General features: G+C 36.1%; 2 protein-coding genes across 2 annotated transcripts; one reads left to right on the top strand and one right to left on the bottom strand.

Moving 5' to 3' along the window:
* The first annotated feature begins 3217 nt into the window (after nt 1-3217).
* LOC113331970 (O-acyltransferase WSD1-like) lies at nt 3218-5459 on the top strand. The gene is made up of 4 exons (XM_026578616.1): nt 3218-4072; nt 4158-4511; nt 4701-4838; nt 5102-5459. The coding sequence occupies exons 1-4, from the start codon at nt 3314-3316 to the stop codon at nt 5258-5260; spliced, it is 1410 nt and encodes a 469-aa protein (XP_026434401.1). The 5' UTR covers nt 3218-3313; the 3' UTR covers nt 5261-5459.
* Nucleotides 5460-5528: 69 nt separating this feature from the next.
* LOC113331969 (protein root UVB sensitive 6-like) lies at nt 5529-11966 on the bottom strand. The gene is made up of 13 exons (XM_026578615.1): nt 11358-11966; nt 10605-10703; nt 10307-10420; nt 9151-9222; nt 8880-8990; nt 8651-8770; nt 8201-8302; nt 8044-8116; nt 7863-7946; nt 7694-7758; nt 7464-7565; nt 7178-7378; nt 5529-6047 (listed from the first exon to the last, which is right to left on the bottom strand). Exons 1-13 carry the CDS (start codon nt 11703-11705, stop codon nt 5994-5996), a joined length of 1545 nt encoding a protein of 514 aa, XP_026434400.1. The 5' UTR covers nt 11706-11966; the 3' UTR covers nt 5529-5993.
* Between the last annotated feature and the right edge of the window lie 3878 nt (nt 11967-15844).

The raw sequence follows: 15844 nt of genomic DNA, 5'->3' as shown, positions 1-15844 counted from the left end.
CGACTTAATGTACACCACTAAGTGATTTCAAATTGTTTATAACACGTGTGCCAGCACGGCACAACACGTTTATTCGTGTGATGTGCCCGTGGGATGTGTTGTGCCTAGCTTTTGACTAGTAAAACACAACACGGTACAACACCTTTAAATCGTTGGCATAGCACGGCACATGGCACGTGAAGCACGCAACTTCGTGTGCCGGGCTATGCGTGGCCGACACGTTTTACACCTCTACTTTTTAGGGCAGCGGCAAAATAAATAAAAGTGAATTACAATTTATTTAGGATCCGCTCAAACCAATTTTATAATGAGAACACTTGACCACATACAAAAATATCCGCCAAATATAAGGGGAAAAATATCCTTACTACACTTCCATACATAATAAGTGTATTAATACATCCCGAAGGGTTCACGCTTATGACTCAGTGGTTTCCTATCAATTATAATAAGGAGCAAGTCAAGGATTCCATGAATTATATGGGTTGGTATCAACTCTACTAAGGGATGGTATCATTCCATTGATCAAATGGTCAGGATCGCCAGAATTTTTTTGTCCTATATGAAATGGTATCAGACCCTAGTAGAGCTGGTATCAGCCCATATAAATCATGAAGGATTCAATCCCCATCATAAAGGTTTTGTGTAATTTAATTGCACGGGAACATTATTTGAATACCTTCAAAATCTACCCTTTCAAATATACTCTTATTCAATTTAAAAAATACCAAAAAAGTGATAGCAACTAGCACAAGTTGTTTCTCGAGGATATTTGTATAAGGTCGACCAAAATGGAGGGTATTTATAACATTCCCACTAACTGTATAGTTGGGTTTGACGGGTTAAATTTGGCAGTGGGGCCTGACCGACTGGCTAGGTTCGGCTAGGGGTCTGGGTCCGGATTTTGTGTATTAAAAAATGAATAAATAAATAAATAAAAATACACTCCCAAAAATAAAAATCCCTAACTAACTGCATAACATTCCTGACATGAGGCAATAAGTGTACCGAAGTTTGCTAAAATAAATTATCCTAAGAGCATCTCCAACAGAGGGTGAAAGTTTTATTTTCTTTTGACACATAGGATTTTAGATCCTCATTTAGATTAAATCCATCTCCAACAGTAAGTCTTTTAAAGTAGGAAGGGTGTCAAAATAAATATGAAGGTCTTAGAGAAAGTCTTATTTAGACCTTCAGAATGACCTTCATGTCATCTTTTTTGACTATTTTTTTAATTATTCTTTTTAAATAAATTTTTTTAAACAAATATGAAAAAGGGAATCACTTTTATCTTTATTCAAAAAAAGCAAATCCTATAACTAACACCCGTACTACTGGTGATGATTCATGTGAAAAACATTATTCTTTGTGTTATATATATATAACCCCACAAATAAGGATCTAAATAAAAATTCCACATAGGATTTATTGCAACCGCTGTTGGAGATGCTCTAACGAGAGAGAACGTTGTTACTGAGTGCTGAATAGATAATTATCCATTGCATAAAAACATACTAATCCAACGTGTGAGGAATTAACAACATTCTCGTCCATTTAGACAGTATCGAATTTTACATGTCTTTTTCACCCAGAAATTATAGTTATTTGGTTAATTGACCAATTTTGTGAAAAGAAATATAATAAGGGGAAAATTTCTACAACTAGCTAGCAAATCTGGTTGATCGGTGCTGCTTGAGCAACACTTATAAGTAGACATATCAGAGGTGGTCAGAAACGTAAGAGAACCCCTAGCTAATTCATATACAACAAGCTAGATTATAAGCAAAGCACATTTGGTCAGCTAAGTATTTCAAGACTAATGGCTGACAACAGTGGAGTTCAACTTCTTCCTCCACTGAGTCCATTAGGTTCTTATGTCAATACTGAAAAACTTCAGTTCTATGAAACAATAAACACGGAAACTCTAAGTTGACAACCCGTGGTCTGTCCCTCCTCTCGCATGAAAGCAGGACCCAACACCATAAACACCCTCTCATTAATCCACGCTTTGGGAGAAGGTTTTGTGAAGGTCGGGGTTATCCACGAGACTCGACCCTCGATGATTATAGCAGGATTGAACAGTAAATTAGAATACTTATGACTTTCAGAAGTAAATCATACGTGTTTCAATACCCTACAACTTTTACTCCTACTAGGATCTTGGTGCCCCTCGTAAGGATAATCAGTTAATCACCGACACGAGGTCTATTTTTTATATTAGGCAACATATTACCAAAAGAAATGTTAACTCTCCAAAAACTCTTCAAATAACTGATTTTTTTTCATTTTGGGTTTTCTTTATAGTTTTTGGATTTTTTGTTAGCTATTTTCCTAAACAGGTATACGACATTATTTCTTTCATCAATTTCACTTTGAGTTTATTGGAGGTTAGCTAACGATATCTTATCTTGTTTACTTTGCTCTTGATGTATCCATTTTTTTTCTTTTTGAGCAGCTAAATATATAAACTTGGATATTTTTTTTCTCGATCAAACAAAATTTGATATTAAAAAAATTCGAAAACAAGGCTCCTTAAAGCCAAATCAGAATACAATGTAAAAATTTCAAACAACTCACCAAGTATAGAAATAAATACTACTCCCAGTGACCTAGTTACTTTTAGATTTTGTCCCACCATTAAGTGACATATATCACTAAATAAGGAGATATTTCTAAAATTATCATTTTATTTGATTATAAGAAATATGAGAAATATGCATAATTTAATAATCATGTTTATATTCGTTACGTAGGTGTTTTAAAATGTTTTTCAATGGTACGAAGTTTGCGAACATCCGTGGTATAGTTTGAGAGGTAAATCATTTCAAAATTTCAATATTTATTATGCATAAGGGTATAACTGTAAAAAGTGCTTAAAAAAATATTTTTCCCCTTGTTTGTCTTAAAATTTATGCAAAAATTAGGTCACTTAATAATGGGACGGAGGAAAGTGTTGACTATACTTTCTCATTAACACCCAAAAAAAAGGTCCCTTACACTGTCACCATAACATTCCTGACATGAGCCGAGCAGTGTTTCAGTTCACTAGTATGAAGCTGCCTATTTTGAAAACCGATCGAGTGGTCACTTATATGGGACCCAAATAAAAGCCAGTAGAAGCAAAAAAGAAATATAATAAACGGAAAATTTCTACACGTAGCTAGATAATCTGGTTGATCGGTTCTGCTTGAGCAACACTATAAGTAGACATATTAGAGGTGGTCAGGAACATAAGAGAAACCCTAGCTAGTTCATATACAACTAGCTAGATTATAAGCAAAGCACATTTGATTAACTAAGTATTTCAACACTAATGGCTGACAACAGTGGAGTTCATCTTCTTCCTCCACTGAGTCCATTAGGTTCTTACATCAATACTGAAAAACTTCAGTTCTATATTATGGGTGTGCTTGAATTAGAAAACCCATTTTCAGAATCTCAAACTCTCGATTTCCTCAGAGATGTCTTCATACCTATTAACACTAGATTTTCTTCTATGATTCTCACTGATGAAAAAGGTGTTCAGAGATGGAAAAAGATTGATACCATTCCTGAAAATCATCTCATCATTCCAACCCTTTCACCATCATCAGAAGATCAACAACTGTATGATGAACAAGTCCATGATTATCTTGCGAAAATTAATTTGAAACCATTTCCTGAACACCTTTCTCCATGGGATGTTCATCTTATTACTTATCCCACTACAAATGCAAAAACAACCTTAGTTTTCAACCTACACCATGCACTTGGTGATGGTTATTCAATTATGGGTGCACTGTTCTCTATCTTTAAAAGTTCAGCAAATCCTAAACATCCTCTTAGATTTCCAACTGCTTCTTCAAGAATGAACGAAGTTAAGACAAACTATTCTAAGATTTCTGGTTTGGTTACCAAAGCCAAAAATACTCTTACAGATTTTACCAAGAATGTATTAGGTGCTTATATATTGAAAGACGGTGAGACAGTTCTCAGATCGACCACCCCAAGAGTTGAGTATGAACCTATTTCAATCACCTCAGTCACAACTTCCATGGATTATATCAGAGATATTAGGTCCAAAGTTGGAGGGGTACGTATAAATTCATTAATTATTTATTGTTATCTTTTTTGGTTTTACATGATATATGTTGATAATTCGATGATGTGATTAACAGACAGTGAATGATATCACAACTGGTTGGATATCATATGGGCTTCATTTATACATGAAGAAATTGGGAGAATCTGGTGACGGAAGTTCAAGATGTACTGCTTTGGTGGTCATGAACATGAGAATGTATAGGGGTTTTAAAAGTATCGAAGAGATGTTAAAGGCAAATATTTGGGGAAATCACTTTGGACTCTTGAGTGTATCACTTCCACCTTTTGTTAGTGATGATATGGAAAGTGTCGATCCTCTGGATTACATAATTCAAGCAAAAGAAGAGATGTTGAGAAAGGCCAATTCTTTTGGTGCTTTTTTCACTAGTAAACTACTCCATTATATGGGAAAGGTTACCGGCCCTGAGGTGAGAAACCCATCCCAAAATTTTGTATTTGAGATACTTTTTCGAAGCATATACTGGATAAAAAATTTACCAATAAAAATATTTGAGTCCCCCTCAAACCTGGCTTCTGGTAAGGGGGACACAAATCAAGTCATAATTTTGGCCTCAAACTCAATGTTTCCCAAGCTTACTTCATGGATGTGTATGCAGGGACCAGCCAATTTCATTTATTCAAATGTGAGGAACAAGAGTATTATGATATCAAATATGTGCGGTCCAGTAGAGAAAGCAGCTGTAGCAGGCAATCCACTCGAGGGTTTCTATTTCATTATACCAGGGATGCCTCAGGTATTTAAGAATTTAGAAATCTCATGATTCAAGCTTTTTTCACGGGATTCAAAAATAGATACTACTTATTTACTTTATACCTTCGCTCCAAATAGATTGGTCGTACTCCATTAGCCATCACGGACAGATTTTTATTATTGGTCGTACTCCATTAGCCATCACAGACAGGTTTTTATTATTATGTGTAGAAAATATTAATTTGTCTCGACTCTTAACAAATTTGTTAAAACTGTAATTTGACAAAACTTCATTTGTTGGTGCAGAGTCTTACATTTACCATTGTAAGTTACATGGGAAAGCTAAGACTGGTGACAACTTCAGAGAAAGGATTCATCGATGCTAAATTAATGAACTCGTGCCTGAAAGAAGCATTTCAAAAAATGTACTCCGCTGCATGTGGCGAAATTCCAGTGATGGAGTAATCTAAGATAGCCATCCTTCCAATTAAAAGGTTATCAAGTCGAACAACTAAATTCCTGAGCCTCAATATTTGTTGCTGTCAAATACGCCAATAAATTATATGTACCAAAAGTCGGTGTAGACGAATATTGTATTTCTTTTGATGCATTGTGTAAGCTTTTCATCTTTTCAATGAAATCTAAATTATCAATACATCTGTGCTATCTATGTAAAGCTTACCTCTCTGGTCTTCAACACACAATTGTAGCAAAACCCAACACCTTCTGGTGCTTTAGAAAAACTCCCTGCTCAAAAATATTAATATGGCAGGCAGCACAAGAATATTAATAGATACAAGAGTGAGAATAACTTGCAGCAAAATCAAGTCATCCTAAGTTGATAATATTTTGAATCCTCGACTACTACATATACTGAAGAACTTACAAACAGCAATATACAACACTAAGAAACAGTTAGCTCCTCTAAAACCCATGAAGCTTAGACACAAGTTTCTTCTACATGGACATAACATGATTGACGGCAAGAAAATTAGTCAACCTCGAAGGAGGACAGACTGTAAGATATACAGTGTGCTTAGAGTAAGATGGAACATGCCAGTAAAAATAATATGGTAAGCTCTTTAGGTGTTTTACTTGTAAATATTTGATCACCTCATGTAACCAGCCTAATTACTCAACTGGACCAAGTTAACTGAGCATCAGTTTAATGATAGTTTCATGGTAGTTAAATATTCACTCAATACAGCCGAGCTTTCCCAGGGTTAAGCAATGATTCTGACATCATCCACCCCTGCATGAAACAGAATGGTCATAATGAGCACCATTTTCAGATACACATAAATATCAGGGGGTCTACATAAACACATTTATGACCATCTTTTATTATTTGCTATATTATGAACGGATTTGCTTTCCGTGAAATTCTCGAATAACAAGTAGTTGAGCAAATCAATAGCTGCATGAAAATAACATTTTAAGGTACTAACTCTAGTTAAGCTATGATGTAATATTAAAAATATTTTAACGGGTTTTAAGTATTTTAACCATACATTTCGAATACCCTTTTACTGTTTTAATAGGTATCTAGGTTGCCTAGTTAGATACATTAAAAGCAATTATCTTCTCTGCAGACATCGCATTACTAAGCCAATTGCAGACTCAGAATTTTGTACTACGTGACTTGTACAACAAAAAAGATAAACGAACCGTGAAAAAAACAACCAAAAAAGCTGCCCTCTCACAGACACGTGGGACCCAAACCCACCCCCACTGAATCATGGCCCACTTGTCTGTGAGAGGGACGGTTTTTTTGGTTGTTTTTTTCGCGGTTCGTATAGAACCACTGCTTATACAATCACTCGTCTAAAAAGTTGAGCTGCTGGAGGAGCCTACCACTTTTCCATGTATCAAACATTGGTATGAAGCAGCAGACATTTTGACCATCAGAAACTCAATGCTGATGAGGAATACAGTTTCCTTGGATTGAATATAAGGTTCTTAATATGTTATCTGTGTCACTAGGAGAGGGAAAAATTCACGGACCCATACTCATAGACTACTCCCACATAATTATACTAACCTAAATTTAGGTGTGTTCACTTTACAAAACTTCACAGAAAAGCAAACTCCCTCTTTCTCCTCAATTCTTGGTGTTAACCATCTTTTCACTTTATATTCAACACACTGCTTAAAGGCTCTTTCCGGAGTTCTGGTCAAGCTCTCTAGCAACAAAATGTCTCGACTCTATGTACTCAACTTAGTTATCTACAAGGTGAAACATAGTATGCATATCGTAGATATGTGAGTATGAAATTGCAACATCTAAGGAAATCCTATATTCTAGTGATTACTTCATCCCTTCCATGCATGATTTCATATACTTGTAAACACTATATAGAAGAAATGCTGCTGTCTTCTTACCTGTTCGGCAGCTTTTCTCTTAAATAATCCATATGATGCTGAGACAACCTTGCAAGACTCAGCAATTTGGTCTAGGTCAAAAGTTGTGGGTAGAGGATGTTGTGCAGAGAAGTGCCCAAGAAAGTTTGTACTTTCAGATGCAGCATGCTTCGCAGAAGACTGCTCGCTTGATGAACGGATAAAATGCAGAAGAACGTGAGCCTGTAACACCACATAAGGTTATATTTAAAATTTTCTTAAGGGTAAAAAATACCATGACAACTTTAAAAACTGCCCAGACACATACATGGAAAGCTGCTTTCAGAACGTCATCTGACTCTGCCTGATCTTTAAGCAACGCACAAACATTACCCTTTGAAGGGTTGTATGTGACTATATACCTCTCTTTCTGTCATAACAGTAAATAACATGTTCCCGTAAGAAACAAAAAATAAATACTTTTTGATTCCAAACAAGATATGAGGAAGAGCTATATGAAATAAAGAAAGAAAGAAAAGAGGGCTTCATAAATGGTACCTCGAATAGAGGCACTAGTGCAAGGTATGAGGCTGGCTCTTGGAAAGCATCCTTAAACCTCGATCCTGCCATAACATTAGCAATAAACTCCTACCATCAATTAAAATACTAAAATGAACATCTAGACCTACTTGAATTCAACAGATTCAAATCTAGTTTAAATGCATACCTAGAAGAATTGGTTTATCTTTTATCCATGGCAAGGTAAACACGTTTTCCTTCAGATTTCCTTCCTGCAATGATGGTACATGTCCTACAAACAGATAATTAGAAGAAAAACAAAAGATTTCATCAGATACTAGGAAAGAGATTTGCCTATGTATAAACACACTTCAGAGTGGAAAAACAACCTGTTTTAAGGAAGGATTCCACGGCCACAGAAAATCTTGTTCGATTCAGAGTACGCAACACAACAGACTTTACCTGGCCAAGATTATGTATCAATAGCAATGAGCATCCTTGAATGTTAAGAGGAAAGGAGAAGATTATGAATATCGTAAGCCATACCTCTTGATATGAACTAAGAACATATCCACATGAGAGAAGGGAAAATGTGGCCACCAAAGATGGATTTCTTTTTGATATGATGATGCTCAGCCCTGTTCCCAACTTCAGAAAACAAAGTTCAAAACAGGATTAGTTATCATTCAAAATATTTTTCATAGAATATTAGAGCAAGTACGCATTGTTACTAAGAGGACGAAAAAACCCTGTCTGGTCAGAAACCTAGACAAGGATATTTCAGCAGAATCACAGGGAAGTATGACATGCAACAATACTAAGGAATATCGTTATATGATCTCGGAGAAATTTGGCCATGGTGGAGAGGGAGAGCATTCACAAGGAGATCTTATTGAATAAATTAAGTGGAGTATGGCTCAGGGTGTGCAGCATTAATAAATCAGGGTGTTTCAAGGGCCCAGCACAGGAAAATAGAATATTGTAATATAGCATTACCAGGTCTGCAATATTTCCAACACATTCTCCTTTGGCCGTTACATCACCAATGTTCTCCCCTTTAGCAAAAGCTTTATAGATTGGAGTCCGAGTTGATGTTGAAGTCACGGCAGCAACGTTCTATTAAAAATTCAGGGAAGGATTAGAATGATAAATTAATTTATTAAAAGCAAACATTGAGTGAAGGAAACCAAAGGTAAAATCGTACAAAAGTTCAGTCTAGTTCAACCTTAGCAACATTAGCAGCACAAGCCAGTGGAAGGAAAAGATGTGGCACAGCTGCAGTTGCTAACTCTATCCCAGCCCCTAACTCCATTAAGAGATCCCCAGCAAAACGAAGCTGCAAAAAACATGTCCGTTAATCCACTTAAGACAAATATGTATAATTCGCTTTTACATTTCGGTGCCTTTCATAAGGAAAAGCATGTGACCTAAAATATATGGAACATAAATACAAGGAGCAGTGACCAACGAGAGACCGGATGAGGTGGAAATTTTACCTGTTTCAGATCATTGTCAAATTTCTTCCCTTGCCTTGCAAAAAGCATTTTTCCAACACGGCCTGCTCCATCCTACAAATCCACCAGTAAAACTATTAAAAAAGATTAGATGATAGTCTCATGTTGACATTATTTAGCAAAAGGGAAATCAATTTAAGTTTAAGAAATTGAAGGGAAAGTGATTTTATACTCCTTGTTGGAAGTGACATCTGAAGGAACACAATCAATGTTATATCTTTCACTGGCTAAAGCTTGGCATAATCTTACCATGACCAGAATTTAAGAAAATCCCGTCTCACATAGGTGACAGAACACAATTTGTTGATTAATACAATCCACTTCCTCCTTTGCATTCACAAACATCCAGTCCCACACCATTAGGGAATAGAGGTTTTCCAACTCTGAACACCTAATCCATAGAAAGTAACTCTTGATTCAGAGTGTGCCTCGATTTCGTACCACTCTCGCAGCCTCCTGCAACCTTTTTGTTTTTTTTTCTTGGTAATTTACCTTCCCCTCACTAAGACATATGAGTCTCCATTCTCACTACATGTAAACTTATATTCTAAATTTCCTCTCTTCACCTCATTAGAAGACGAGTAACAAAGTATCAGTTGCAAATCTTGACGGGGACATATTTCAGTTCCTCTGGATTGGAAGAGGAGATGAGGAATGAACTCTAGCTATCTAACATTTTAGCACACTTTTGTCAAATATGTTCTAAATTTCCTTTCTTCACCTCATTGGAAGACAAGTGACAAAGTATCAGTTACAAAAATTGATGGATGCATATTTCAGTTCCTCTGGATTGGAAGAGGAGATGAGGGATGAAGTCTAGCTATCTAGCATTTTAGTGCACTTTTGAAAATTATATTCTAAATTTCCTTTCTTCACCTCATTGAAAGACAGGTAATAAAGTATCAGTTACAGAACTTGACAGATACATATTTCAATTCCTCTGGATTGGAAAAAGAGATGAGGGATGAACTCTAGCTATCTAGCATTTTCAGCACACTTTTATGTTAACTCGAGAATCTGAAGAAGCTAAAATTTCATAACAAGGAAAACAATGGATTCCCAAAACACGGAAGCATAACAAATCTTCTCAACAAACTTTAACTGAATTTTACGTCTTAATGTGTGAGTAGTTGTTTACCTTGAGAATCCAGTTAATAGCAACAGCACCTGATGCCGCGGTATTTCTAGAAACTCCAACAGAACTCAACAATGATTGTGTCGTAAAAACACCCATCGCTCCACCAAAGAAATGCTAAAGAGATCAATGTAACAAATTTACAATTAGGAAATTATAACAAAACCTTGAAGCACTAAAAGTAGCAAATCAACAGATGATCATAATAATCAAAAGCTCATAATTCTAGAGAATTGGACTTTTGTTATCGACAAAATGAATCATCGTAAAGTAGTACTCATACAGAAGATATTATGAATACCTTTAAAGCTCTCCATGTCATATATGGTACATAAGATGGGGTAACACTGTCTGGAAATCCTTCAGGCACCACATAAGATCTTACAAACGACATCATTTCCTGAATCAAAAATTCGATTTAAGAGTCCATAACATATTATCGTTTTCCTACTTAAACAAGAAAGCCACAAAATATAATTCTCTTGTGAATTTGTTATGGGAAGATGAAAACAGCAACAATCTGCAAGGGCACTGCGAATTCTCCACCATATCATGCAACAGTATCCCTTCGGAAAGCCTTCTTAAGAATTACATTGACCATTTAGAATTAATAACCATACCCTAAACCCAATTAAATCTACCATTTTGTGACAATTTCCAATCATCAATTCACCCAACGCCTAACTCAACAAGTTTCCAATTTTCAATTCCTAACATGCATATATCTAACTCTAAGACAAACAAATAAATAAGAAGGCTTGAATGCATAGGAAACCAGAAACTACAAGTGAAATTGCAACAGGATAATACATAAGTACTTTCAATTGGCAGTTTAAAATGAAGCCTAGTTCTATAAATCAATGGTAATTAAGAATAATTGGGGGTCACAACAGAACAACATAATCTATGACCCAATTTTTGTTTTATATTAGACCTTCCCTTTTCCAAATTTCAAACAATCAGACACCAATTAAGTGAAACTCAATTACAAAATCTTAAAAAAAAAAAAAATATATATATATATAGATATATAGAATAAGTAGAATTTACTCACAACAAATGGATCTTGAGGTGTAGTTTCCAAACTAAAAGAACGCAATGAAGCTTTCTTAAACCTTCCAGAAGATCCATCAGTCTCTGCAACATATTTCCATCGCCTACCATTTATTTGTTCACGACAAATAACTCTTAAACTGGAATTAACAAATTCATCTTCAACAACAACATAATTACTACTCTCTTTCTCTGAGACAACCAATTTCTGAGGTGAAGGTGAAGAAGCAAGATTAGCACTTATCCGAAGTGTTTCACGAACAAGTAATCTAGTTTCTTGTGAATTCGTTAGGGTTTGTGTAGCAGTACTAGTTGCTGCTGATGCAGAAGATCGAGGAATTGGTGCCATTCGATGATTTCAATCGATTCAGAAGAAAAAATAATCAAAATGTTTCTTTTATGGATGCTGGATCAGGAAATATGAATAATATATGTAGAGGTAAAGGTGGGAGGAAATTTGACATTTGACATTGGATTCATCGAATACGTAGCATTTTCTAGGGTTTGGCAGGTGGCTGTTGAGGAGAGTAATGGTGGACGGAGATTTATATGTTTAGAAAGAGAAAAAGAGTGGATGACTGGACGGGAAGGAAGATGAAACTACTAAAATTTAGAAAGAAAGAGAAAAATGAGGAAATATTTCAGCTTATACGGACAAAAGATCTCGCCAACTTGGCTATATTGTGTGGGTCCCGGTCGTGTAAGATGTACGTGAGACATATTTTTTTAAGGCCGTAACCCAACACAGTGGAAGGCTTAGGTTTAGTGATTGAAGATTGGGATTTGGGAACAACTGTCCACATGCGTAGTTGGGGAGTTGATGAAGTGGCTGATTCGTTCTAACCCTAAAGCTGACGAGGATGGGGATCTTTTGGTTCTATCACCTTCTGTGACGTCTGAATTGCAGGCAGAACCTAATGTGACGAATTTGGGACAATTTCTTTTTTATTATTTATTACAATCATCATCGTCTCATGAGAACCCAAGACCCAACTTATTGTCAAAACTGTCGGAGTCCACATACCAAAACTCTCAACAAGGTGATTAGCAAGATAATCAGCTGCCTTATTAGCTTTCTATACACATGTGAATATTTGATAGACTCAAAATTTTGTCTCAAGTAAACACCTTCTTCAAATATGTAACACACTCTAGGCAGGAATGACATTTTCATCGGAAAGCAGCTTGTATACCACTAAGAAATTAATGTAAATGTGCAGCCTCTTATGTCTCTTGAATTCAGCTTTAAACCTAACTCCGCTCCTTATAATTTATGAGCCACAACAATAGCTGGTACAGAACCTCCACGAGCATTTAGATGAGTAATATCAAAATGGTCTCATATTATAGCTCCATAACCTCCAAAGTCAGTTTTACTATACTCATCGATGTTAATTGTATCTTCATCTTCAGAAGGAAACAACCAGGTAAAGTCACTACCATTGGAGTTATAAAATCACAATCAATCCCCCAGCCATCAAGTAACCTTCTGAATTGAGGCTCGCCCATCTCTGAAAGCTTTGATGCGCCACATTTCAGTATGACATCATTCATTATCAAATGACTAACACCATCAACACTCAAACTTTGAGTTGAAGACACTCATATTTTTTTCTTTACAGACATGATAGACAAAACTATTATGCTAGAGTTTTCCTATAGTGGCCAAAGCACCATGTCCTTTAAACTCGTCTTGGGTCCAATGCAATTCAGCATCCAGGAATTACAAGGTTCTCTCTATTTTTATCTGCGGACCATTCCAAATGGACTCAGAGAACGGACATCTGAGAAATAAGTGGTCTTCATCCTCAGACCCACTATCACATAATAATCAAATAACACTTTATATAAGACCCCATCTCTACAACTTTGTTTTTGTCTTTAGCCTCCTCAAACAAGCCACCCAAAAAATAAAAGAGTTCCTTAGAATCCGGTTCTTGGACCAAATAATTTTATACCAAGCAATTTATGTAGCATTAATTACTACTATGGGTTTGCTTCATAAAAATAATCCCCAATAGTGCTAGCTTTCCAAATAATTATGTCCTTATCTCTAACATCAAATTTCACTCCCTGCAACTGAGAAGAGCTGGAGCAGCTATTACCATGAGAGCACATTGGAAAGCTCAACACTTTATCCTCCATAAACCCAACTAAAGTCATCTGTGTACCGGGAAAAATACGCTAAATACACTCCTCATGGACCCAATCACAGACTCTCCCACTATGATGCCAAAAAACATGGGGAAAGCTGGCGTTCTCACCATTACACATAGGGCTGCACAACGGGTAGGGTGGGTAGGATATGGCCTATACCCGTCACCCTACCCGTTTACCGGCGGTTAAGAAAATTTTTATCCGCCACCCTACCCGCCAAATAATGGATAGGGTAGGATACGGTTAAAAAACTGGCGGGTAGGGTAGGGTTGGCGGGTAGGAGTAGGGTATGTGCACTTCTAGGTAGGGTGGGTAGGATATGACCTATACCCGCCACCCTACCCGTTTACTGGCGGTTAAGAAAATCTTTACCCGCCACCCTACCCGCCAAATAGTGGATAGGATAGGATACGGTTAAAAAACTGGCGGGTAGGGTAGGGTTGGCGGGTATGGATAGGATATGTGCACCCCTAATTACACACATACTTTCATAAACAGTTGAGTAGTACTTCTACAATCAAAAATCCGCCTCGAACTCTAAAAGCAATCTTGAGGCATTCACACAAACCAAGAATCCTTTCATTTGGTCAGATTTACCAGAATCCATTGAGTCCAAATAGTCACCTTACCAAAATTGATATCCCAAATGTGCTTCAAATTGGATGTAACATGTATAAGCTCAAAATTCTTCACTTAGAGCCCTCTCACCTTCTCGGAAGTACAAATCTAACTTCATTGTCACGATTATGCTTCTTACCTAGATTAGAACTAGACCACAAGAACCTCTTAAAGATAATGCTCAACTCATTTATCACCCATTTTGGTAACACAACACATGAAAACCAAAAATATACCATACCACTAAGAACATACTTTATCAACATCAAACTACCATCAAAAACCAAGTGCTTATCCTTCCATGATTTGACCCTCTTGGTCACCTTATCAATAAGAGTTAAGAAATCATTATCTTGTTGAGACTAAAGAGTGTGTATAGCAATTCAGGCAGTCAATAATACCATTAATAGTATCCTCACCCATAGCAGAAAAATAAAGAGCAGATTTCTTATTGTTAATCACCAAACCAGAAAATTTACTAAAATCCATTAACACCTTACCAAGGACCTGAGCAGCTTTCACGTTTTCTTTAAAGAAGACTAAAACATGATCGGCAAAGCAGAGATGTGTAAGTCATGTGATATTGCACTTGGGATGAAGACCAAAAGACCCAGAATTTACTTATTACTTCAATAAAACACTTGACACCTCCATAACCATAACAAATAAGTAAGCAGACATAGGAAAACCTTGTCTGATCCCTCTTTGAGCCTCAAAGAAACCAAATGGAGATCTATTCACGATAATAGAGAACTTTAAAGAAGAAATAAACTCAAGGATCTAGTGAATAAATAAATCAGAAAAACTAAACTTCATCATAACAGCTCTAATTGACTCCCAACTTATAATGTCATAAGCCTTTTGTAAATCAAATTCTAAAAAACATCTAGGAGTACCTACAAAATTATGAGAATTCCTCACAATTTCATGAGCAAGATGAATATTATCTTGAATAGATCAACCAGAAATGAACACTGGTTGATTGGATCTTACTAATTTTGTCAGCACAAACTTGATTCTAGAAGAAATGCTCTTTGTAATACTTTTGTAAATGAAATTACAATAAGGGGTCGGTCTAAAACTAATAATAGAAGTAGGATTATCAGACTTAGCAACTAAACTGATGAAAGTACTATTAACCTCTTTCAACAACTTACCAGACTTGAAGAAATTCCTGATAGCATCCACAAAATCATCCATTGCCACAGACCAAACAGTCTTGAAGAAGTAATTATTATATACACCAGGGTTAGGAGCTTTTGAAAATTGAATTGAAGTTAGGGCCTCCACTATTTCATCTCTAGTAAGAGCACAAGCATCAACTTACCAGGTTTGTTCATGAACTAATACATTCATCTCTAGGGATACCAGTTATTCAAAATTCAAATATTTAAAAACAACCATAGTATTAACAGGAAAAGAGGACATATTAAACAAAGTGTTGAAAAAATCAACACACTCAGCACCAATCCCTCTGCCATCATCTAGTCTGATATTGTCTCTAGAAGTAAGAACCAAAATATTGTTTCTAGATCTTCTCTCTCTCAATGAAGAGCGAAAAATCTAGTGTTAGAATTTTCCACTTTCATCCATTTAACTTTAGATTTCTCCTTGGCAATAGATTTTCATATCTAGCAATTTTTGCATAAGATTTAACAGTTTCCTTTTCCGCCTTAGCAATAGCATCATTTGAAGGATAAGCCTGAAGATGCT

Source organism: Papaver somniferum, unplaced genomic scaffold, assembly GCF_003573695.1.
Source record: "Papaver somniferum cultivar HN1 unplaced genomic scaffold, ASM357369v1 unplaced-scaffold_128, whole genome shotgun sequence".
NCBI lineage: Eukaryota > Viridiplantae > Streptophyta > Magnoliopsida > Ranunculales > Papaveraceae > Papaver > Papaver somniferum.
The sequence above is the reverse complement of the archived record's forward strand: the minus strand, read 5'-3'. Positions and strand labels throughout refer to the sequence as shown.